We start from the raw sequence: 26,445 nt of genomic DNA, 5'->3' as shown, positions 1-26,445 counted from the left end.
CGCCCGTGGACCGCCCCCGGACCGCCCCCCCAGAGCACCCATGGCCTTCTGCCCAAGTTTTAATTCAGGGTATATAGTAAAAGTCATGGACAGTTCACAGGCCATGAATTTTTGTTTACTGCCCGTGACCTGTCCATGACTTTTACTAAAAATACCTGTGACTAAAACGTAGCCTTACCTATGATGTATGTGCATGTGTTGATATGGTTTAATGTGTTACATGCTTCCCTCTGAGTCAGTACTGAACCACCCTCAACTGTCCCTTAAAAGAGATGTTTTAAACCCAAGTAAAAACCATGTGTGTTCATTAGAGCCTGTGGTACATCTTGCAAAAGTAAGGGTGTGACCACCTGTGTCCTGGCCAAGTTCCCCTTTGGGTAATAACTACATTCTGCCTACCTAAAAACCAAAAATCCCCTTGTAGTTTCTCCTGGGATAAGATATCCTTCACTTCCTGCCCTAACTGTTATGCACTGTTAAAGAGTAGCTGTGTTTACAGCTGAGATGGCTATACTCTGGTGGTAGGTAAAATGATTGCCATATGTAAAGGACTCGATCCTCTTTTCCTCCTTGAGTACTCATGCCGCAAGTGAGAGAGCACTTAAGAAAGGCACCTAGCAACGGAGCCTGGTGATTCTTCATGTTCACAAGAGGACATGGTCTTCTGGCTAATTTTTGTAAACCCAACGTGATCCTAATTTGGGTAATGGAGAGATGAGTTGTTTATTGGCCAGAGTATGAACTCATGGAACATCTCTAAGAGTCTCTTGTACATACTTTTGTTTTATGTGAACCCCATCCTCCATAGGTAGCAGTAACATTGCAAGTGATTTACCTTTCCCCTTCCCTTTTTTTCTCTAAGGCATCATCTGAACTATTCAAAAAGTATGTTAGCTGAACCCATTTTTACTAGCATGGGCTGAAAACACTTCAACTTGTTAATGTGGAGCAGGCAAAAGTCATATTATATCTCATGGTAGAAACCAAAAACTGGTTTGAAGGGGTTCAGCACTACACAGGATTTTTTTGTGATGCAGATGGGCTCTAAGGCTCCACCTGCACTAGAGTACAATGGTGACAGGAGGCTGTTCTAGCATTGCCCAAGTACCGCTCTGTTTTGCAGTGCAGTTCCTGCCAGTATTGACTTCCATCCACTTCAAGAATTTGGAACAACTTGCTTCTGGGTCTAGCTGTACCATATGCTGCTGCGCCATAGCAGGAGAAACTCTCGTGTTTGTTCTTGTATCATTTTATAGTTTTCTGTCACACAGAAGTTTTGATGCACAGAGAAGGCTGGTGCTTATGGTGCTCCATTTTGTGCTTTCAAGGTGAAGATGACATTCTGTATTAACATGCCAATCTCTGTCCTCTTCAGAACGGAGTTTATTTCCAAACTCACATTGCTGAAGGAGCAGTGGCAGAGTGTTGTTCGGATGGTTCAGCAGAGGAGGAAAGATATTGATGGACTTGTGAAGCAGTGGCAACACTTCAGGGTTTCTCAACAGAATCTCACAAATTTTCTTACTTGCACAAATAACTTCATAGCTGCTGTGAAGAGCCAGGACAGCTACAGCCTCTACCATCTTAGGAATCTAATTCACGATTTCAAGGTCATATTTTTATTTCTTATAAACAGATAGATGATCAGTGATTTTTCAGATTGAAATGCCATGTATCCAGAAAAATGAAAGGACGTTAAAAGCATTCGCTTTTTGCACAAAACAAATTGCTGATTTCTTTTTTTAAAGGGACAGTTTCATTAAAATTTGTCTTGATTTATGCATTGTGGAAACCCACAATAAACTCCTAAATAAATTATGATATGGGAGCCAGATGCAGTTTTTAGTGAACGTGTCCTGATGAAAAGATTCAAAGAACCTCAACAGGTTCTCGCTAAAGCACATAGACTATGCCTGCCTATAATATTGCAGAAAGCCCTATTTCCTTTTGCTTGTCTTCGTTTGAGTGACCTCTGTGAGTAAATTTTCAAAATTCCCAATAGTTCGTATTTACTGTAATTGGGAGGTTTTATGTTAATGGGAATGTTGAACTGAACATTAACAACTTAAGTTACCAGAGCTGTTTGGTTTTTTAATTTAAATGTGACCCTATTCAGGCAAAAAGTAACTTTAGGTTTAATTATGAACCAAAACCAGAATCTCTTGCTTGGTTAATAGTGTCCCGGATTTCTGGATAGAGAAGCTCTTAAAGTTAATAGTTTAAAGTGTAATTGGAACCTGAGTTTAAAGTTGAATACTGTCTGATTAGAAGCCAGCTTTATATTTGGTAGAGTACTGAATAATTTTTTGCTTTGGAGAGAAATATTCCATGACAGAGAATATTTCAAACAATGATATGTCTTATTAGATTAGCTGAACTATTTTGAATTCATTAGAACCTGATTCTGCCAACCTTCCTCATGTCCAATACAGTAGTACCGTACGATGGGAGAAGACCCCATAATAGTAGAGGCGCCTGCTAGTGTAGACCTGGCATTGTTCACTTTAGTGCACAGAATTGTGGTTTACACTTATCCTTTTTAAAAATAAGAGGTAAGAAAACTTCAGTGTAGACAAGGCCACAATAGCTAGTGATGGAATAACCATCAGATAGGGGAAGTTTCTTCCTAACTTTTGTCATTTAGTGTCCGGTTTATGACTTGAAGTATGAAAGCTTATATTCCTTACTAAAAATATATTTCATGTAGTGTAACTGTAGATCTTCTTATTATCAATATAAATGTCTAAAGGTTTCCTGAGGGGCACTAAACTTTTGGCCTCAGTGATACTTTGAGTCAATGAGTTCCACAGATTGATTATGTAATGTGTAAAAAATAATTTCCTTTTATTAGTTTTAAATGTGTTGCCTTTCAGTTGAATTGAATATTCCATTGTATTATAAGAAGGTGAACAGAAGCACCTAACTGGCCTATGTATAAGGCAATCAGAAAATTTGGTTTTGATTCATTATTAGACTACTCTTTCTGCACAGACACAATCCATTAACATTAGGACCTAGGACTACTATAAATGTTAAGACTTTCAGTGCCCCATTCCTTTGTTGCTAGCCTCATTTGTTTCATGTTTATTTTCTCCTGTTGTTATAGGTGTCCTTCAGGGGACTTCAAAAATTATACTAGTGCCTGTTTTTGCTTCTCTATGATGTATAATTAAGGCCAGAAAGTCTAGCTTTTATGGATGCTTTTCTGCTTGGATATAACAGGAATGTTAACTTTCATCTTCCCTATTTTTGGTGAAGATCTTGTTAGGGTTCACAGAGGACATTCTTTCTCCAATATGTTGCTTAGTCATTGAAGTTAAAGAGTTGTTAACAAACACAACGTTTTATTAAACACTTGACTTTTTAACTGTATGACCAAAAATCTCCTCTCAATTGCACCACTTTCACTCTCTTGGTGTAATCATTTAACTCATTATAAAGTCAGCATAGCATCTTATGCTCAAAAGAAACAGGAAAAAATGCAGGGTTGGGGGTTTGTTTTTTTTTAACACATAAGAAAAAATTAAATAAAAACAAAGAACAAGCCCATTTTTTTTCCCCTTTGTAGGTCATCTTTTAAAAAGTGAAATTCCAAGCAGGTTTGTAAAGCTCTCTAATCACAGGGCTGAGATTTAGAATGTTGTGGTTGGTTTTTTAGAACAAGGAAATACTTCTTCAGAGATGGCAAACTACATATTCCCTCACTGTCGATATTGGGGAGAAGTTATGTAAAGACTCAGACCCGGAGACCAATGCTGTAATACAAGGGGAACTCAGCCAGTTACAGGAGAATTGGAATGATGCCCAGCTTCAAGTGGAGAAGATCATGAAACGGCTCCTCAGCACTGTGCAGGTACTCGACAGGTGTTCTCTGGGGAGGAGGACACCTTGAGATGCCTGCACACTCCTGTTCCGACATGGGGGAGTTTTGTGGAAGCTTGACCAGTCCTAGCAGGCTAGTGGGATGGAGAGGCTCTCTGCAGCAAGTGCCCAAGGAGCCCCAGAAAGAGTATCAGCTTCCCAGCTCTTTGTTTGCCCTTCGGTGGATCCTAATCTATCTTTGTCCTGTATGCAGGCCCTGCAAAGGGTACTACATGACTGGACTGCAGTAACACCCACAAATAAGCTTACAGGTTGGGGAGACAGTGGCATTCAAGGACAGAGCCCCTGAAACCAGTGCCTTTGATTGGGGGTGTGGGGTATCATGGTGGCTCTGTTGTCTCCCACTTGCCCTTGCAGGGGTGTGTCTCAGTCAGGGGCCTCTAATCTCAGGTAACAGCTCCATTTTGAAGTTGTCAAAAGGCTCCCATGGCCCTTGCCTCCCCAGCAGAGTTCCTTGCCAGTAAAGCATCAAGTGTGAGTTCCCCTACTCTAGACTCTGAGGAGGCCCTGTGACTCCCTTTGAGATCACTCCCCACCAGCTCCATCCCTCTATATCTGGGGGCTGTGGGAAGGCCAAAGTCGTGGACTATACCTCTGTGGAGAGGAGCTGGGTAGCTGGGTGGATACTGCTATAACGGGCTTCCCCTCTTTGGACTGCAGTTGTCGTCTGTGGGCATGGAGCCCGGCTGGGCTGCGGAACTCTGCCCACACTTTTCAGCCATGAAGCACCTGGGTGAGAATTTGGGCCAGTGACATTAGTCACACTTCTTTACTCTCTTTTAGAGCCATTATAGGTGCAGACTATGCCAGAGGCCATATGCACCTCTCCATATATACCCCCTCTGAATGTAAGAGAGAGATCCATGAACGTTTCCTCTCTGTAGTAAATTTGTGTTTCAAAGCATAAAAACTTCATATTTAATTATATCACTTTAATTGATCCCCAGCATAATTTAAAACTATGCTCCAAAGAATCTTAGTTTGTATAAAAGGAGATGTGAACCACTTGAGCTAAAATGCACTTCAAGTCAAACATTAAATACGAGAAGGCTCAATTCTCCCATTAATTCATGAATGAAATTCTTATTAGGGACAGTGTGCACACACTGGGAGAAGATCCTGATGATCAGTCCTTTAAAACTAATTAATTTAGAAGTTGCTGTTTCATTCATCCATACAGTACAATACGTTCATATTGTGAGGTATTTACCATTCATAACTTCCTTGTTTCTGTAAAAAACAGACGTGGGACAGCTGCAAAAAGCTAATCAAAGAAATGGAAAGCAGGCTGCGAGAGCTTAAGGCAAAAGTAAAAGATCCACTTCCAGAGGATCATGAAGAGCTCTACAAAACCAAGGAACATGTTAAGGTATTGAAAGCACATTTTGTAAAAAAATATTCCTTGTACACTACTTGAGCCTCTGGGAGACTGGATTTCTATCTTGCTTGTTCTTCTGTGCTACTGGTAAATTGCCTCTGCCCCTTCTCCCATGTCTGAGGTAACATCCTAATCTCTGCAAGTGCTGGAATTTTTGAAATTTGGCAGGATATTTACTGTTATGCCCTCGATGGGACACAGAGGTTTATCACTTCCCCTGCCTCGCCAAATAAATAAATAAATAAAAATTCAAACCCATTAAAATAAGAAGCTAAAATTCCCTTCTCCCCATCTGTCACTTCACCTCACTCCCCTCTACGTGGTTGGATGTCTTTATTTATTGTGTTATCAGTCTATTATAGACTGTAAAATTCTCCAGGCAGGGACCTTATTATCTTATATATCTACAAAGCACCTTGTTCACCTGTGGCATGCTAAAAATAATAGAGAAAAGGAGAGGAGAGCCAGAGTGGGGCAGCAGCAGTTTAGCTGTCAGCAATGAAAGCCTTTGCTGCCAACGTCCTGCCATGAAAGTTAAATGTCATGGAAAGTATTTCCAGTGCATGACTCATTTTGGCAATTTTGCATTTGGCTTCATGGCAATGTACTTTATCACCATGTTTATGAACTGAATTGCTTGGCCTTTGTGGAAACAAGTAAGTTTACAGATGTCCTACATCTTTGGATTGCTATCAGCTCCCTGAGATGTTCTTCGTGATAGCTGGCTTCCTTTCATATGCAGGAACAGTCTGCTTTCGAACACTTGTGTTGACACAGTGTTCATTAAAAATGCCTGCACCCTGACTGTGTACAGCTATCACCATTGATAATACCAACAGTGGAGCTTTGGCAATGGAGAACAAGTGTCAAATTGTGTCAGTATTGAAGCAGCCCTTAGGTACAAGGACCAAATAGAAGGACCAAGTAAGGACCTTTTCATGCATAGAGCACTGGACTGGGACTCACACAGGAGACCTGGGTTCTATTCCTCGGTATGCCACTGGCTTGCTGGGTGACCTTGGGCAAATCACTTCCTTCCCTATGCCTCAGTTTCCCCACCTGTAAAAAAAAAATGGGGATAATGACCTCCATAGTAAAGCACTTTGAGATCTAAAGATGAAAAGCGCTTTATAAGAGCTAGGAGGTGGTATTCTATGGAACAGTGCTCTTCCCATGCCTGGGGCCTGATCTAAAGCCCAATAAAATCCATTGGAATTCTCCCATTGACTTCACTGGGCTTTGACTCAGATCCCATGTTAATGTATATTGAGCTGCATAAATGCACACCCTTATATTTTCAAGGGAGAATTTATTGTGAACTGGGAGAATTATTTTCAGTTAAACTATCAACTCTTTTTATCTTAATAGAATTTTTTTCAGTGTTTCCTTTGCAAACTGAATGGTGAGTCAGTCTCCTTTCAAAATCTGAATGTGCATATATACAGATGGATCAGAAGAACATGGGCAGCCGATGAACCAGCGCTGGGGGAGGCTAGCCCCCAGCCCCTCCCCTTCTGCCTGAGGCCCACCACTCTCCCTCCCCTCCCCTTCTGCTGCCCCTCCCCCGCAGGAGCCCAGCGCAACCCCCCACCACACTGAGGATTCCCAGCCCCGGGCCACCCAAGCACCCCCCAACCTCAGAGCTCCGGGCAAGCTCCCAACCCCAGCTCCCGGCAGCCCAGCTGCAGCGCCCCCAGCCACGGAGTCCCAGGCAGCCCGGCCGCAGAGCACCAGAGCATTAACCCCAGCACTGGGCAGAGCGGTCCCAGCACCCCGAGTCATTGCGGCACCTACCTGCCACAGCCCTAGCTAGCCTGGGCTACAGAAGAGAGGGACCTGGGAAGGAACTGCAGGAAGGGGTTTAGGGGTGGAGCGTGGGCAGCGCCATGCTGGGCTGTTTGGGGAGAGACAGCCTCCCCCAGCCCATGCAGAGGCACTATGAGGGAAGGAGAAGCTGTCTGCTCCCCTTGTGCATTTTTTTTTTTTTTTGTCCAGTTTACTGTCTCCTCAAGGCAGAGCATTTTTCTTTGTTAGCAGAACCAGGAAGGTTTTTTGACAAGTTTTCTTTATTGTAAAATGTGAACTTTCCTTCATGTGTAGAACACAGATATTTCCCTACTGCAGTTTGTTGTGCAATTACTCCTCTCCTTCAGTGACAATGTTAACACAAAACACTTTTTTAAAGCCATCAGGAAGACTATCTCCTTGTAACTAAAGAAATGGGTCTGGGAGTTGTTGTTGGTTTGTTTGGTTGTTTTTTTTATTTTAATATTTTTTTAAAAGTCCGGTCGGCAGCGCAGCGAAGCTAAGGCAGGCTCCCTGCCTGCCCTGGCTCTGCGTGGCTCCCAGAAGCGGCCAGCATGTCCAGCTCCTAGGCACGGGGCAGCTTGCCAGGGAGGCTCAGTGCACTGGCCTTGCCCTGGGCGCCGGCTCCACAGCTCCCATTGGCCAGGAACCACCAGTGGGAGCTATGGAGGCGGAGCCTGTGGGCAGCACACAGAACCCCCTGCGCCTAGGAGCCAGACATGCTGCCACTTCTGGGATCCGTGCAGAGCCAGGGCAGGCAGAGACCCTGCCTTAGCCCCACTGTGCCACTGACCAGGAGCCGCCTGAGGTCAGCGCCACCCAGCCAGAGCCCACACCCAAAACCCCCTCCCGGACCCCAACTCCCAGCCCTGATCCCCCTCCTGCACCCCAAATCCCTCATTGCCGGCCCCACCCCCGAGCCCACATCTCCTCCAGCACCCAACCCCAGAGCCGGAGCCCTCACCTGCTCTTGCACCCAAGCCCCTGCCTCAGCCCAGTGAAAGTGAGCGAGGGTGTTTGGGTTTGTGCGATTAGAAAGTTGGCAACTCTACCAAACACTGCAGCAGTGTATCAGAAGATGTTGGGTGTTGGATATCTATTAGAGAATATTTTCGTATTTTATAGAGTAACCAGGAGGCTTATTTCTGCAACAAGAGCTATGCCATTGACTTTAATGGGCTCTGGATCAGGCTCAGAATAACTAACACTGGAGGGAACCCTCTAATAAAGCTAAAGAGAAATTAATCTTTTCAACTAACCATTTCTCTTCCCACCCTCCCCCAAACAGGATGCAGAGACAGAAGGAAAAGGAAAGAGAGGCTGACCTAAAAGCATCCTAGCAAAGCCTTCACTGTGTTACCCTTTTGGCTGCCTGTGTGTAAATTTCCCCTCCTCTTTTTCTGTTTTCCCCTCCCCCACAGGCCAATCAGAGGATTAACCAACAGGTTTTGAAAAAACACAGGAGCTTAGTCTAAAGGATTGTTTTCCTTGTGTTTAAATGCAGGAACTGGAGAAGTCACTTGCAGACTGGAATCAAAACGTGAAAGAACTTGATAATATGAAGGCAGACTTGGCTCATTATATCCTTGCAGAAGATGTGATGCTGCTGAAGGAGCAAGTAGAGCATTTGCACAGACAATGGGAAGAACTTTGCTTACGAGTAAGTCACTTAGCTGTTGAATATACTGTTCATGTCCTTGTTCTTTGTTGATGCGTTTAGGGTGAAATGTCTTGCCGGGCATAAACAGCAGAAAGAAACATGCTTTCGTTAACGTGCAGGGTAACTTTAGTTGTAGAGTCTCTTTTGGGGCATTCTTTGCATGCATGGCTGAACAATAGTGGAATAAAGTTAGTCTGGGCTCTGCTCTCTTTGTTTCCATAACACACAGTGCTCCAGTTTTGCAAACTCTTAGCAATTGAGTGTGTGAAAAAAATGCAACTGTTGGGTAGATGGATGGCTTTGTTCTAACTCACAAACTAAGAGTGCTAAGGCTAAACAGAGGAATCGCCTGAGGTGAAGGAGGGAAAAAGTGGGGGGAATTGTTATGCTGTTCCTGCTACCTACTTTGTCTTTTGAATTCACAAGTGATGGCATGTTGCATAGGCTGATGTAAAATACATCTCCAAAAAAGCTAATAAATGAAATTGAGAAATAAATTCGCTTTTAGGTATGTTTAGTAAAAAGGACCGAAACATATTAAAAACGGACTTGCCATTTCTTTAATATAATATATTTCCAAAACTTTGAACAGTTTACTGTTCAACATTTACCATCTTTTGTGGCCTACTGTTGTATTACATTTAGTTAGCACTGCATTTAAATTTACTGGACCAAATTCATTCACAGAAATCAGTGGATTTACACCAGGGATGAATTTGGCTCACTGAATTTATAGATTGGTATATATTGCTGGGTATTTTATGTATATATTTTACACAATGGATAAAGAAACAAAATGCTAGATTTTAAGATTCTTGATTTAAGAAGATAGTTCTAAGCTAGCAACAAATGGAACCCTTTATAGTCATAAAATTACATGGCTATTTTTTTGTAGATTACAAAAAAAACTGTAGAAACAAAGTTCTGTTAGTATATAGGGCCCAAACCTTACCCAGGCAAAGGGAGTTTGAGTGCAATGGGAGTTTGGGTGGAATAAGGATTGCACAGTCAGGCCCTTCATAATAACTTTGATGTGGGGATCAGAGTAGCAGTTGTGTTAGTCTGTATCCACAAAAAGAAAAGGAGTACTTGTGGCACCTTAGAGACTTTTGTTAGTTAGTTAGAAATATTTTGCCTGAAACTGAAGCCAGGTCTACACTACAGAGTTAGGTCGACATCGTACATAGAATACTCCATTTTATATGTGTTTTGAGACATTGTCGACCTAATTCTGTAAGTGTCTACACTACAGCATTGTTCCTACCAGTGTAAGTCCTCCAGTATACCGAGCTTAATAACTCCACCTCCACAAGAGGTGTAGTGTTTAGGTCGATGTAGTTAGGGCTCCACAGTGTCTGTGTAGACACTGCTTTACTTACATCGCCTGTCAGCTCTGCATGGAGCTCACAGCTGTGAGGTGCTATGCAGAGCCAACAGCCTGGGCAATCAGCGCCCCATACTGCCTCACTTAAGGGCTTGGCTACACTTGCGAGTTACAGCACAATAAAGGAGCTCCAGGTGCACTAGCTCACTACCCGTCCACACTGGCAAGGCACGTAGAGCACTCTGACTTTGCAGCTACAGTGCTGCTGGTACTCCACCTCGGTGAGTGGAATAATGTTTGCTGCGCCCCCGCTGGAGTGCCGCAGCATCAGTGTGAACGAGGTGTTGCATTACTGCGCTCTGATTGACCTCCGGCAACGTCCTATAATCCCCTTAAGTCAAGTGGCCACTCTTGTCATTGTTTTGAACTTGGATATGCCCTTTCAAAGCCCCGGTTCTGACAGCTGGCTGCTTATCTGCTCTGGGACAAAGGAACCATTACTGAGGAATGCTTGCTTGCTTTGAGTGAGTGAGAGAGAGAGGCGGCGGGGCAGGGGAGGCGGAGGGAAGGTCTGCTGCTGTCTGAACTTACAAGACAGCATGCTGACACGCTCTTAGCTCCCCAAAAACCCACTCTCTCTCTCCCTCCACATACACACAACACACTCCCTGTCACACTCCACCCCACCCCCTGCATTTGAAAAGCACGTTGCAGCCACTTGCATGCTGGGATAGCTATCACAATGCACTGCTCTTTGTGGCGTTGCAAGAGCTGCTAATGTGGCCATGCCAGTGCACTTCCTGCTGAGAGTGTAAACACTCGGCAGCGTTTTCCCTGCTGCGGTCTCCGAAGGCTGGTTTAACTCCCAGCGCTCTACAACTGCAAGTGTAGCCATGCCCTAAGTTTGTGCAAGCACTTCTGGTAAGGACACACACCAACGGCAGAAGGAAGGTAGTATGGACATGAAAAACCACAGTAATTACTGTGGTGGCTGTACATTGACGTGACATAGGTCAAATTAATAGTGTAGTGTAGACAAGGCCTGAATGGCTAATCCAATGATATATGTTCATTATTTTACTTACTACTGCAGATTCTGGACACTGAGTATGCCAGACTTGAAAACATGTAGGCACAATATTTTCAAAGTTGGATGCCTGAATTGGGCACCTTCTGTATATTCATATTTAGACACCTAAATAAGAGGCATGATTATGCACTAATGCTGAGCACCATTAGCTCAGATAGTGAGTGCCCAGTGGCTCTGAAAATGAAAATCAAGCCAATGTGCCTAGCTACAGATTAATCCAAACTGTAAACTTCTGGCCATTGTAATTCAATTTCAAACATACTAATAGAATACTCCATTTTGTATGTGTTTTGAGAGATGAGTCGAAGCAGGAGAGTGAAAGATATGTATTGTTTGAAAACAATTGACATTTAAATGGAGAGGTCTGAAAGACTTTAAAAGTCAAACCCTGCAGCTGTCATGAACATTGCAGAGTGAGGCAGGCAGCTGCTCATGCTGGAAAGGGTAGGGAAGTAAATAACAAGCAGTTAATGAGCAGATGCATGGAAGGGGATTAGTGTTTGCATCGCTGCCATTGCAAGATGTATGTAGGTCAAGGATTTATCAATTCATTCAGTAAGGATCCTGGTCTATTACAACACACACGTATGATACCTAGATCTATAGTGCGTGTTCCACCTCAGAGCAAAGATGGGGGGTAAACCACAGAAAGGGGAAAAGAGTGGAAGCACAGAAGGGAAAGGCGGCTAGTTCATAATGCCCCCCCCCCTTCACTGCAAAATCCCCAGGAGAGATCCTGCCTGAAGTTCTAGTGGGAAGAGCTCTGTGAGTGATGGGGGGCTAGAACAGGGAACAGCCATTCTATGCAAAATGTGCCCCTTTTAAACAAGCAGAATTGAAATCAGAAACACTTACAGGAGTTAATGCTGCTTGAGTCAGCATTGCTGTCCCCTCCTTGCCCCCATGGATTGAGTTAACTTACCTCATCAGAGGGGAGACAGTGCAGGTGGCAGAGCTAGGTGGTCTGATCCCTATTCTGCTGGTGTTGATGAAGTGTGAGCAGGCATATCATGGACGCAGAAGAGCTCTCAGATTGTGGCAGAAATCCTCAGGGTCTCTGGATTCTTTGGTAGATTTCTTCTTAATGTGAAAAGAACAGGAGTACTTGTGGCACCTTAGAGACTAACAAATTTATTTGAGCATAAGCTTTTGTGGGCTAAAACCCACTTCATCGGATGCATGCAGTGGAAAATACAATAGGAAGATATATATATACACACACACACACAGAGAACATGAAAAAATGGGTGTTGCCATACACAGTATAATGAGAGTGATCAATTAAGGTGAGCTATTATCAGCAGGAGAAAAAAATCTTTTGCAGTGATAATCAGGATGACCCATTTCCAACAGTTGACCAGAAGGTGAGAGTAACAGTTGAGGGGGCAGAAATAAGCATGGGGAAATAGTTTTACTTTGTGTAATGACCCATCCGCTCCCAGTCTTTATTCAAGCCTAATTTAATGGTTTCCAGTTTGCAAATTAATTCCAATTCAGCAGTCTCTCGTTGGCGTCTGTTTTTGAAGTTTTTTTTGTTGTAATATTGCAACTTTTAGGTCTGTAATCGAGTGACCAGGGAGATTGAAGTGTTCTCCGACTGGTTTTTGAATGTTATAATTCTTGACGTCTGATTTGTGTCCATTTATTCTTTTACGTAGAGACTGTCCAGTTTGACCAATGTACATGGCAGAGGGACATTGCTGGCACATGATGGCATACATCACATTGGTAGATGTGCAGGTGAACGAGCCTCTGATAGTGTGGCTGTTGTGATTAGGTCCTCTGAGGTATCCCCTGAATAGATATGTGGACAGAGTTGGCAATGGGCATTGTTGCAAGGATAGGTTCCTGGGTTAGTGTTTTTGTTGTGTGGTGTGTGGTTGCTGGTGAGTATTTGCTTCAGGTTGGGGGGCTGTCTGTAAGCAAGGACTGGCCTGTCTCCCAAGATCTGTGAGAGTGATGGGTCGTCCTTCAGGATAGGTTGTAGATCCTTGGTGATGCGTTGGAGAGGTTTTAGTTGGGGGCTGAATGTGACAGCTACTGGCATTCTGTTACTTTCTTTATTGGGCCTATCCTGTAGTAGGTGACTTCTGGGTACTCTTCTGGCTCTGTCAATCTGTTTCTTCACTTCAGCAGGTGGGTGTAGTAGTTGTAAGAACTCTTGATAAAGATCTTGTAGGTGTTTGTCTCTGTCTGAGGGGTTGGAGCAAATGTGGTTGTATCACAGAGCTTGGCTGTAGACAATGGATCGCGTGGTGTGGTCTGGATGAAAGCTGGAAGCATGTAGGTAAGTATAGCGGTCAGTAGGTTTCCAGTATATGGTGGTGTTTATGTGACCATCGTTTATTAGCACTGTAGTGTCCAGGAAGTGGATCTCTTGTGTGGACTGGTCCAGTCTGAGGTTGATGGTGGGATGGAAATTGTTGAAATCATGGTGGAATTCCTCAAGGGCTTCTTTTACATGGGTCCAGATGATGAAGATGTCATCAATGTAGCGCAAGTAGAGTAGGGGCGTTAGGGGACGAGAGCTGAGGAAGCGTTGTTCTAAGTCAGCCGTAAAAATGTTGGCATACTGTTAATGTGAGTCTAAATTAGCTGTTACCACTCAAGAAAGAGATCTTGGAGTCATTGTGTATAGTTCTCTGAAAACATCCACTCAATGTGCAGTGGCAGTCAAAAAAGCAAACAGAATGCTGGGAATAATTAAGAAAGGGATAGGTAATAGGACAGAAAATATCATGTTGCCTCTATATAAATCCATGGTACACCCACATCTTGAATACTGTGTGCAGATGTGGTCCTCCCATCTCAAAAAAGATATATTGGAATTGGAAAAGGTTCAGAAAAGGGCAACAAAAATTATTAGGGGTATGGAACGGCTTCCCTATGAGGAGAGATTAAGAAGACTGGGACTTTTTAGCTTGGAAAAGAGACGGCTAATGGAGATATGATTGAGGTCTATAAAATCATGACTGGTATAGAGAAAGTAGACAAGGAAGTGTTGTTTACTACTTCTCATAACACAAGAACTAGGGGTCACCAAATGAAATTAATAGGCAGCAGGTGTAAAACAGATAAAAGGAAGTATTTCTTCACAAAACGCACAGTTAAGCTGTGGAACTCCTTGTCAGAGGAAGGAGTTGTTGTGAAGGTCAAGACCATAATCAGGTTAAAAAAAGAACTAGATAAATTCATGGAGGATAGGTCCATTAGTGTCTATTAGCCAGGATAGGCAGGAATGGTGTCCCTAGCCTCTATTTGCCTGAAGCTGGGAATGAGCGACAGGGGAGGGATCACTTGATGATTACCTGTTCAGTTCATTCCCTCTGGGGCACCTGGCACTGGCCACTGTCGGAAGACAGGATACTGGGCTAGATGGACCTTTGGTCTGACCCAGTAGGGCCATTCTTATGTTCTTATGCGTTTTGGAGGCCATTCCCCTATGCCCCTTCCATAACGCTTCTAGCCCCCCCTTTCTGTGTAGTCCATGTAATGTGAATTAAGAGGCAGTGCAGATTTAGGAATACATTTCCCTACCCTGTAATTTGTTGTGCATGAGGGACATATGGAATCAAAGTTCTCAGAACTGAAAAGGCAAAAGCAGAATAGTGTGAGGTTATCTAATGTATCACATGTGATATGAACGATCTTTTTATGTTTCTTTTTCCTCATTGCTACTCTGAAATTTCAACCAGTGTATAAAGTTATATCGGGCATAGAATCCAGGCACTAGTAGTAGAAGAGGTAAATGGAAAGAATGTAGGGTGACCAGATGTCCCGATTTTATAGGGACAGTCCCAATATATGGGGCTTTTTTTTTATATGGGCTCCTGTTATTCCCCACCCCCATCCCGATTTTTCACACTTGCTATCTGGTCACCCTAGAAGAATGCCAATGAGATGATCAAAGGTGGACAATAAATGGGATCTGTATTTGCATAATTTATCGTAATTGCAGAAATACGGGAACTTATTACAGAGATGTATCGCAACACGTGTTGTGTATATGTTCATCTGGGTCTGTGAGATATAGCTATTTTGTATATGTTTTTGTATGTAGAAATGAATATTTTGTTTTCCTTGTTTGTTTGGCATTGCCACATTTCCACTGTATGGCTTATGAATTGTTACAAATGTCATCATTTATAAAGCCATCATCTAGTTTAGTAGCTTTTCTAATGGAGAGAATCTGGTGTTTGCTAGACAGTGTTTACTCCTGGTGTTCCAACTTCATGTTATAACATTCTGGTTACCATCTTTAAAAGGAAAACTGGAGAACTCTAATAAATGCTCCTGTAAATTGGAGCAGCTAATTAATTTAGAATTTTGCATTTATAATGAAGTCTGCTGCAATAATCTATTGTTAAAAAGAAACATGAATATATATCTTAGTCATGCATGCTTTTGATTATATTTGTAATTGTTGGCTTCCTGCTGAGATAGATGTTGACAGCTGTCGTGTATTCTTATCCATAGGTGTCTCTGCGTAAGCAGGAGATAGAGGACAGACTCAATGCGTGGACTGTGTTCGATGAAAAGAATAAGGAGCTATGTACATGGCTGGTAGAGATGGAAAGCAAAGTGTTACAGACTGCGGACGTTAGCATTGAAGATGTGATAGACAAATTACAAAAGGTAAACAGGAAAGCAGCTTTTCATGCACTCTAAGAATTTGTTGTAGACAAACCCGCACTAAAATAGGAATGTCGAACAGCATTTACAGGCTAAAGCCAAGAAGTTTAAACATTTAGGCCCCAATTGACAAAGGTATTTAGTGCCTAACTTCCATTGATACCAAGTCCTTTGTCTTTATCCCTACTGCTGATCAATCTCCAAGTCAAAACCAAAACAGAACATCCCCCTGATTACGCTGCAGCAGCATACTGCATTTGCACTTGGAACTCCTGCTTCTTACACTGGGGGAGGACGCAACATACCGGTCCTGTGCTTGATATTTTTAGGGTGTGAAGCTAGAGACTCCTCTCTTAGAGTATCCTTTGTAGGTGATCTATGGAGCCCTGGTAGTGCTTCATTGCTCCCCCACTTCTCACCAGTGCCAGCTGTTGTGAAAGGGGCAGTTGGAAGGTAAATGAGAGATGATCCCAGAATACAGAGGTGTGCAGTAGTTTTGGTACTAAGTACATAGGAGGTCACCACAACCAAACAATACCTCAAAACCCACAGATCAAGTCGGGAAACACATCTGATTTCCTTCTGTGGTACTGGACTTGATTTAGTAATAATATATAAAAAGCACTATCTTATAGACACAGGACAGTAGTCCGCTGCCAGTATCCTTTCCTAATGGCTTAAGGGGCTCAGTATCTAATCCTAGATCTCCCAAGTGTAAGAATACCAGCAAAGAAAGAGCCCTTGAACTTGAATTCAGGTTCTTTCAAGGTAACTTGTTGAAAATTTAAGTTAAAAGAAAAAAAAAACCAAGAAAATATTAGAAATTTAAATTGCTATTCTTAAGGTTATGTACCTGAAAGCTTTCAGGTCTTTAAGCCACTTATTTTTTATAGTGTCTTAATTACGGGTACTTTATTCCATTAAGAATAAGTTTTCAATGTAGTACTTTAATGTATTAAAACACCAGATCTAATGTAGTCCTTTGTGGCTTGTTTTCCCTACCCTTCTCTATTTCATTTATTTTCTGGTTGTCTGATAAAAAGATAATAGGTTGGATCCTTGGCTAGTGTAAACTGATGTAGTTCCATTTTCCGCAGTGGAGCTCTGCCAATTTACACAAGCTGAGGATCTACTCCCCTGTGTTTCTGTAGCACTCTTGGTCATCCCACTTCAAGCCCATTCCCACCCACACAACAAAGAAACCCAGAAACATTATTTCAACAAGAAATTGATTTTCATTATTTGCTGTGAGTAATTTTTGGATGCGTTTTTTCAGGACTGTATGGAAGAAATAAACCTGTTTGGTGAAAATAAACTTCATTTGAAGCAAATGGGTGATCAGCTGATCAAGACTAGCAACAAGAGCAGAGTCGCAGAAATAGATGACAAACTCAATAAAATTAATAATCGGTGGCAGCATCTCTTTGATGTCTTTGGAGGACGGTAAGAACTTAAATTTCAATACTTGCATTTGGTGGAAAGTGATTGAAACTAGGAAGTGGCCTTGAACTTTGAAATAAAATGCTTATTTTGACAATTTGTATAATGTCTACATTTAGTTCCCAACTAAACTCAGAAACATACTGACCTGATTTTAAAGTATATTAATTGGGATTTCAAAATTGTCTTAAAAATAAGATTAAATCTATATTTTCTTATTCAGTTTGATTGTTAGGGTTTTCTGGTCTATTTTGAAACCATACTGCTCCATGTACACAGCACTGCGGGGGGAGGGGAGTTTCTTTCTAAATCTGAGGGTTTAAGGTAGAATCAAAGTGATTTTACTTTGCTATTGTACTGAACTTCATTTTAAAAATACCGTATTGGCTGTGCAGCAATGTGGTAGATTCTCCATCACTTGGGAATCTTTAAATTAAGACTGTATGCCTTTCTAAAAGATAGGTCTAGTCCATGTACAAGTTATTGGAATATGTGGGCATCACTGGGTCAAATCCTATGGCTTGTGTTATGCAGGTGGTCAGACTAGATGATCAAAATGGTCCAGTCTGCTCTTAAATTTTTTGGAATGCCTAACAAATAGGAATTTAATCCCAATATTGTCGGCTGCTCTTACGTGACCACATCTGTAAAACCTGCACATTATTTTTAAAATGTAGCATACACCACAGACTGATAAATTAGGAAATGCTTTGCCATGGCAAAATAACAAAAACTGGATAGCCCCATCTATGATAGCTTCTGATTGGATTAAATGTTTTATTTTACTGAAAGAACTAAGAAAACTGTGACCCTGCCCTCTGATTGAGATAATCCAATTTCATTATAATCTGTGAACAGATTGAGTCTTTATCCCACCCCCAGCACAGTACACCGACCCCAAGGTGGTGTCCAGACTCACCCCCTTCCTGGGATTTGGGTTTATTGATAACTCAGAAACAATAAAATGAATATAACATAGGCAGAAATCTTGGGTTGATGCCAGAGGTAAACTCTTTCTAGAGTTTCTCGCTGTCCTTGTTTTCTGTGGGCCTTAAAGAAGACTCCCACCCCCTTAATGTTCTGGTTGGAGCTAAGTGGGCCCAACCATCACCATGACTCAGCTGTAATTACCCTGAATCGTAATGAAGGATTTTAGCACTTGAGCCTAAGGTGACTCAACAGAAGAGCCCTTCTTTAGAGTCTGCCACTCAGTTCTGCTTTTAATGGATAGGGCACTGGATTGGGACTCCATAGACATGGGTTCTGTTCCTGGCTCCGCCACTGGCCTTCAGGGTGATCTTGATCAAGTCTGTGTCTCCGTTTCCCCATCTGTCAAATGGGGATAGATACTGACCTCCCCTGTAAAGCGCTTTGAGATCTGCCGATGAAAAGTGCTATATAAGAGGAAGGCGTTCCAGGTCTTCATGCAAGAGGTTTCCTACTTGCAGTTCACTTCTGTTGATGGATCTCCATTGTATTTATAGTACTGAAGTGTTATAACTTCACTTTTTCTCTGCCTGTTATAGGTTTGTCGTAAGGTGCTGGATTTTTAACTTCTGAGACCACTCAGTGTTGTTGTATGCTGCACACTGGCTTTCAGTTTTGAATGTTAACTGTTGTGAAATAATGTTTTAAAATGCAAGCTACCATATTTTAAAAAAAATCTCTGATCTTTGCAAGCAGCTTGGTGCCACTTCATAAATTTTTTTTAGTTTAAAAACTGAATTGCACACGGTGTGTTTCACTGATAATATTTGAGAAAGTACTATAAATTAAAAGCAAATGAAAGGTTATTTTCTTCTCAACAACTGTAGCCCACAACATACTCAAGTAATCTTTGCCATAAACCAACCTCTGCCTGGCTGCGGCTAGGAATAACTTCCCCTTTGGACATATTATTGTATAACTGTCCATTGTGGCAGGGTTTTTTGCACTACCTCTGAAGCATTAGGACAATGGCCACTGTGTTGGGGAATGGATGTTGAACCAGATAGACCACTGGTTTGATCCTGTGCGATAATTCCTGTGTTCCCATCATAAGTGTGCTCTGGACGATCATTGTTAGTATTCTAAGTTCTGTGTTCCTCAATCCTTACATTGAGTGCAGGAACAGGGCAGAGAGGTCAGCAAAAATGGCTTGAGCTCCCTGTATCCTGGGGTTGCTTGAGAGCCTGTCTGAGCTGTGATGTAAGATGGAGCAGCCTATAAACTATGCAGTCCTGTGGGACTTTATGCTAGTGCAGGATTGGCACAGAGCTCTGCATGCCCCCTCCCTCACCTAACACACCCTGTACATGGGGTTGAGAGGACTGGCTGATGCAGGGGCCAGCTTTATGCCCATGGAGAGTTATCCTATGCCAGGGGAATTCTCTGCTGGCCACTTATAGCTAGAATCCAGTGACAGATAGAGGCTGGAGTAGAAACAAGATATGGGATTAGTGTGTACTTTTTCTGAAATTTAGCACTTCTTTTGTGAAAATATAACCCATATTCATGCTGTATTTTTCAATTTTAATTAGAGAAAGCAAAGCTTTTACATTTATTCCCAAACATGCTTTGACACTGCAGTACAAATTTTTCCTCCCAGCTATAATTTTCAATTGAGGGAGATTGGATGTCTTTCTGAAAGATCGGCTCTAGCTTGACCATTGGGTGGAATTCTGTGGGCTGTATTATGCAGGAAGTCAGACTAGATAATCATAATGGATCCTTCTAGCCTTAAAAATCTATGAATTAACACAGGAAAAATTATACACTGTCAAACTATGGTAAGCAACTGCTGCCACCCAGGTGAATTAACTTCTCAGAGACAAATTCAGGGACAGAATCCAACAACAGAGAGGAAAAACAAAAATTTAAATTGAGTGATTATTTAAAAAAAAAAAACCATGAGAAATGTCTTAAGGGGAGATATGTATAAGTTTTACAAGTTAAAAATGAAAATTATAAGCCACATATATATCTTATAACAATCATACATAGCAGCTATATGGAGCTAGGTCTTTTGCTGGTGCGAATTGGCATAGGTCCCTTAATTTCAGTAGAACCAACAGATTTTCACCTGCAGAAGTTCTGGGTTATATAATATCTGTAAGTCTATATGGAAATATATGTGTGTGTTTGCATGTGTTTTTCATAGGTGGGGCTTAGTAGCACCGCATATAATTAAGGTTGCCTGACATTTCGCATTATAAAACCTTATAGTTGCTTATAACTGCAAAACTTTAAACATTTTGACTGAAATTTTCCCGATTAGATGTCTGCCTCAGGTTGATTTTTTTTTTTTTTTTTAAGTTCAGTCAAAACAGGTCATCTGTTTCCAAGACCAAAGCTAGGGAAAATAAGTTTTTACCCATGTTAAAAAGGTCTTGCTACCTTTTATTTGAAAAGCCGTAGTCTTCCCATGCTTTGAGTAAGGATTTGAAATTTGGCCAGAGGGTGGTCTTTGTGTCAGGGAAGTGCCTTTTACAATTCCAGTGAAAATCTGTCCAAGTTTGGTCGAGTTATACATCTTACACAGGCCCAGTAGAGACCTTAGATTTTAGCAGCTAAATTCCCAAAAAATTCTGGACACACTGGGCATGCTCCAACCTGGTCTAAGCAGGACTTTCCCTGAAAATGCAGCTCTGGGCCAGGGCAGGACCATCTACCTGAACTGAGAGCCAGGAAGATTGTCTCTCCTTTTCTCTCAAAGACCCCACTGCTGGGACCAGCCAGCATGGAGGAGAAAGCTGCCTGGTTCAAATACAGTGGGGACAAGAGCCAGACCTACAGGTAGAGTAGATTGGAAATAGGAGCCTGGATGGGGGAGACTGGGACTGAAGGCTGAGTGTGGGAGGGAGGGCAGGGAAACTGGGAATTGGGGTAGGAGGGGGACTGGGAGCTGGGGATGGGGGAGACTAAGAATGGCTGTGGAAGGAGGTGAGGGGGTAGGAAAGACACATGACAAGCTGTTGGACTTTTGGGGGAGAACTGGGACTGACTGGGCAGAGACTGGGACAAGGAGCCAGAGGGTGGAAGTGAAATTTGATGAGGAGATCAGGGAGATAGATTGGGATTGGGAGCCAGTGGAAATGGGGACTATGTGGGAGGGGCAACTGGAGATTAGAGTGAGCGAGGAGGCAGATCAGATATGGAGCTGGGGGGAGACTAAGTACAAGGAGCTGGGGGAGGAATGCAAGTCGGGGAGTCTGGACTGGTGAGACTCGGATTTATTGGGCAAAGGGACTGGGATGAGAAGATTGAGTACTGGGCCTGGCTAAGTGAAGAGAATGAGACTGGGACAAAGAGCTGGGTGGGGAAGAGACAGGACAGGGACAGTTTGTAGGGGACAGAATGGGTCACCCTTCTGCGGAATGCCCCCTAGAATACACTCCCCTCCAGAGCCGGAGAGTCTCATCATTCCTCTGCTGTCACCAAATATCTCAGTTACCTCAAGTGGCAGAGGTCTGTGCAGTGATCTAAAGGTTCTAACCCTGATGATGTCAAATGGTGGAATTTCTGTTTTTTCATTTTTATTTTTTTTTTAATTTAGGAAATTACCCACACAAAGCTTCGTTAAAAGATCCATCCTGTGCCCTGAATGAGACACAGGTCCTGTGGAAAAAATAGTATGTGATCATATAATTAAAGACTGTATCATGAACTACATGCACAAAAAGGTTACATTAAGATTGCACAGGGAACCTTATTTCTGTCATTTCCTAACTTTTGAGTGCGTGACTTGGCAACCTTAATGTTTTTAACATAGTGTTTTGCACATAATATTATATATATATGTCTATAAAATATTGAAATGACAGCCAGTCTAATCAATACAGAACAATTCCAATAAACAACTTACTTCACCTTAAACCAATAAACAACCTGAGACAGATGGGCAAATTAGGTGACTTCTCAGTTTAGAATTTGGAGTGATTCTCTTAGATCATGGTGACAAGCTCAGATTTGCCATATGGCAGCAGCTACACAGAATGGACTTAGCACTTTTACTGTATGTATCTGCTTGGCTTGTGCAGTTCACAAAGGCATTGTCATGTGTGTCACAGCTGAAGCATGGTTTGATGTAAACTAGGAAGCATCTGAAAACATAATTCCCATGGAAAAAATAACATTCAGACATCTGTTCCTTTTTTTAAGTTATGTAAATTAATTTCTGTACAGCTTTGGAGAGACTGTTAGCTAGCCAATCTCTTCTGTGCTTTCCTTTGTTGGCTGGCAGGAAAGGAAAAAGCAGGGTACTAGACAAACAAAAGTTTAAAGTCTAATTTGAGATTTTGGCCACTTTCTGAGTGTTCTGCAATTCCACTAATTGTGGAAACATGTATCTTAGATTCCAGAACATCATCCGCAATCTTTTCTTATCTCCACTTATCAGTTAGCAGCTGTACCCTTAAAATGAAATGCTACACATATGTACACACACAAGTGTGCAAGGCCCAAAATGTAGAGGAAATGGCGTGTGTAGGCTGCAGGGGGGGGCAGGTTGCCAAGAACACATACACTAAGAATTCACACCCTGTATGCAGTGGAGCAGTACTCTGCGCCGATTGCCTGTAAGGATTGAGAGAGTTTTCAGGGACAGTGCATCATATAGGGCAATGCAGTCCTGTGGCCTCTCTCTGTGGCCTGCTTTCCACCAAGATTCTACTGCGTGTAGTGTTTTGTGGGCAAGCACAGTGAGGAAGTATTTGCTCTTGAAGCTATTGTTTCATTATGACTGTCTACAGACTCAGGAAGCCACCACAGCGGTGGTTCATGCTCAGAGGATATCTTCACAATCCCAGGGTTTAACAATGTACTTATTTATAAATTGATGTTTAAACTGCGCAGAAAACACATGAACCTGCATTAAATCATGGCATCTCGGTGGTGGGTCCCTCCAGTGGCCATAACCAAACCGATTAGTCTACAGTAATAAATGCACTTTCAGCATGTATTTTTGTATCCCATAAACATACTGTATATTGCAAGCAGCTTTTCAATCTAATTTCTTTATAAGATTGCAGAGAATAAGCACCATTTCCAAACAACTCAGTCTGTCGTGGCTTATTGGTAATGCCTTGTGCTCCTGTGTTGGTTGCCGTACTGAGAACAGCATGAACCAGGTGTATGCTGTGATGAGAGGATTTGTGTAACTCTTTGTCTGCAGGGCAGCTCACAACAAATTATAGCAGGGATTGGTTGGAATAAATACATGGCTACAACCCCTAATATAAGCACTGAAATATGGGGACATTGCCAAGGCAAGTTAACGTTAAGGCTCCCAACATGGTGGTGTCATTCACCTTACACCTCCCAACATGGTGGTGTCGTTCACCTTACACCTCTTTTTTAAGGTGAGGCTTGACAAAGCCCTGGCTGGGATGATTTAGTTGGGGATTGGTCCTGCTTTGAGCAGGGGGTTGGACTAGATGACCACCTGAGGTGCCTTCCAACCCTGATATTCTATGATTCTAAGACGGGTCTCATCCATGGTCATTCGGCAAATCCTATGCATCTGGAGGCTCATAGCCCTGACCACAGCAAACCCTTCTGATGGATAATTCTAAACAGGGTAGGCTTTAGAGACCCTTCCTTCCACCTCTTAGAGATTAAGATTTTTCCCCTCCTCTGGACAGTCTGGGTGAAATTCTTAAACAGCAATCTAAAACTACAAGTGTCATAGTAAAACAGGATTTCATAAGAATATTCAGGATATCAGATTAAAGCAAAATAAATCATCTGCATAACACAGGTAGCCTTGCAGTCTGCAACAGGTAGTCTACATACAGTAGGTCGATCTGTGGCGTTACAGGGAATGCTCCGGGCTTGTCTACATGGCAAGTTGGTGCACAGAAAGCCAGTGTGGGAATCTACAGTGCAGAAAAAGTTCCATTATGTGGGGTAGCAGTATCCACATGGCGAGCTACCTTGCGGAAAGCTTGTATGCTGTAGATTCACACTCTGACTTATGCCACACTAACTAGCCATACAAACAAGCCTTTAGGCTTTGGCCGTATCTACACTACAAACTTTGGTCAACACAAGTTACAAGTTAGCCCACGAAAGCTTATGCCCCAATAAATTTGTTAGTCTCTAAGGTGCCACAAGGACTCCTCATTCTTTTTGCTGATACAGACTAACACAGCTACTCCTCTGAAACAAGTTACATCATCCTTCAGCCGCCGCACTTAGTATATCGCATGTGCATGCACATACTTGTCTCCTTCTGTCAGCACTGCATGTGCTCACCAAGAGTGTTTGCAGTGCACCATAGGTAGATATGCCAGTGTGCAACCCGCCACCCATCCAGCGTACCATCTTTTGGGAAGTTTTGGCAGTGCATGGTGGGGCCAAAATGAGTTGGGCAGAGGTGGGAGCAGGGGGTCAACTTCCCAACATGCAACTGTCTCCATCCCATAATGTCATCTCTATCCCATAATTTTTGCACCTTTTTTCAAAATCTCATGAACCCGCGCAGCACTCCTAGCTGTCCATCATCTCTGACTGAAACAGGGAGCGTGCACAACTCTGCACTTCGGTCATAAGTGTGGCAAGCACAGGATTCACGATCCTCCCAGTATTTGCAGCTGCAAGAGTAACTGAATCAGCTGATGATTCTTTTGGAGGACAGATTGCTGTGGGACATAGTGAGAACCAATTCAAGGTTGCAGTTGGTATTCACAGAGCAGCTGCAGATGGTGGAGCACGACTTCTGGGCCCAAGAAACGAGCACTGACTGGTGGGATTGCATTGTAATGCAGGCTTGGGATGACAAGCAGTGGCTGCAGAGCCTTTTGATATGTGAGGCTGCATTTCTGGATCCGTGCGCCGAGCTCGCCCCAGTCCTCCAGCTCAGGGACACCAAAATTGAGAGCTGCACTGACTGTGGAGAAGAGAATGATGATCACACTGTGGAAACTTGCAAAGCCAGATTGCTACTGGTCAGTGGAAAATCAGTTAGGAGTTGCAAAATCCCCACTGCAGGGGCCATTTATTGCCTCCTGCTACACAGGGCTGTGAGGTAGTGGGTGGATTTGCAGCACTGCGGTTCCCGAACTGCGATGCAGCAATAGATGGAACACATATCCCTATTTTGGCACCAGACCACTTTGCCACAGAGTACATCAACAGAAAGGGCTATTTTTCTCTGGTTATGAAAGCATTGGTGGCTCACCACAGACACTTTACCAATGCCAGTGTGGGCTGGTCGGGGAAGATGCATGATGCTCGCATCTTTAACAACACAGGATTTTTCAGAAAGCTACAAACAAGGACATTTTTCCCTGGACTGGCGGATTACCATCGGCAATAGTATTCCTGGGGGACACGGCCTACCCTTTGCTTCCCTGGCTCTTGAAGCCATACGCCAGCCACTTCGACAGCGGCAAGGAAAGATTCAGCTGCCTCCTCAGCGGGTGCAGAATGATAGTTGAGTGTGCCTTTGTTTACTCACAAGAGTGGATCTCAGTGAGACAAATATCCCAATGGCTCTATCTGCCTGCTGTGATAGTGGGGGCGGCAGGGGGGGGTACAATTTTAAAGTTCGGTCACCCCCTGAACAGCTTGAGTCACAGCACCTCCCCCAGGCAAGCCTCCCCCCCCCCTTACCCTCAGTCTCCCCACTCGGAAAGCAGCAGCCCCTCTCTGCAGCACCTAGCTGTTGCGCCTGCCTCTCCCTTCGGGGTGCTGCTCACAGCTCAGCCGGCCTTTGAGGTCACTTGACTGGCTCGCCTCTGCCAGCTGCCACACAGGGATGGGGCCTGGCAGCACCATGTGACTAAGTGGGGCCGGGTCTGAGTCAACAGGAAAACCCACGCATGGGAGTGGGGCGGCCTCACCCAGAGCCCGCAGAGCCTGGGTGGTTTCCAGCTGTGGCTTTCAAGGCCTCCCAGCTAGGGGCACCTGCGTATTAGCCACCCCATGGCCCTGGTTAAATCCCCCAGGTCCCTGTGTGAGACCCAAACTAACACTGGGCCAGGCGCAGAATTTGCCTCCTGTAGGTGGGCCCCATTGGCCTGGTTGGAGGGTCGTCGTGGGTCAGCACCAGCGTGAGCCAGGCCTGCAAAGGGAGGCAGCTCGCTATTGCTGGTGTCTCTGTTTTGAATAATCTACTGTGTACTCATGTATTTTGAACTCACGCCCTGCACACAAAAAAAGAAATAAAAATATAAACCCTGGCAGAAATCGGGTGGGCACAGATTTCCCATAATGCCAGAGAAAATGGTCAAATGCATTAGACTTCCAAATAA

At 43.3% G+C, this 26,445-nt stretch overlaps 1 protein-coding gene across 1 annotated transcript in view; it reads left to right on the top strand.

Annotated features, from left to right (window-relative positions):
• The window catches only part of SYNE2 (spectrin repeat containing nuclear envelope protein 2), a 264,558-nt gene that overhangs the window by 206,529 nt on the left and 31,584 nt on the right, over nt 1–26,445 (top strand). Inside the window, exons 96-101 of the mRNA XM_074956361.1 lie at nt 1,376–1,610; nt 3,659–3,853; nt 5,126–5,251; nt 8,571–8,726; nt 15,617–15,775; nt 17,049–17,215. Coding sequence (XP_074812462.1) covers nt 1,376–1,610; nt 3,659–3,853; nt 5,126–5,251; nt 8,571–8,726; nt 15,617–15,775; nt 17,049–17,215 — 1,038 coding nt within the window. The remainder of the gene's footprint in view (nt 1–1,375; nt 1,611–3,658; nt 3,854–5,125; nt 5,252–8,570; nt 8,727–15,616; nt 15,776–17,048; nt 17,216–26,445) is intronic.

Source organism: Natator depressus, chromosome 6 (assembly GCF_965152275.1).
Source record: "Natator depressus isolate rNatDep1 chromosome 6, rNatDep2.hap1, whole genome shotgun sequence".
NCBI classification, from domain to species: domain Eukaryota; kingdom Metazoa; phylum Chordata; order Testudines; family Cheloniidae; genus Natator; species Natator depressus.
The sequence above is the reverse complement of the archived record's forward strand: the minus strand, read 5'-3'. Positions and strand labels throughout refer to the sequence as shown.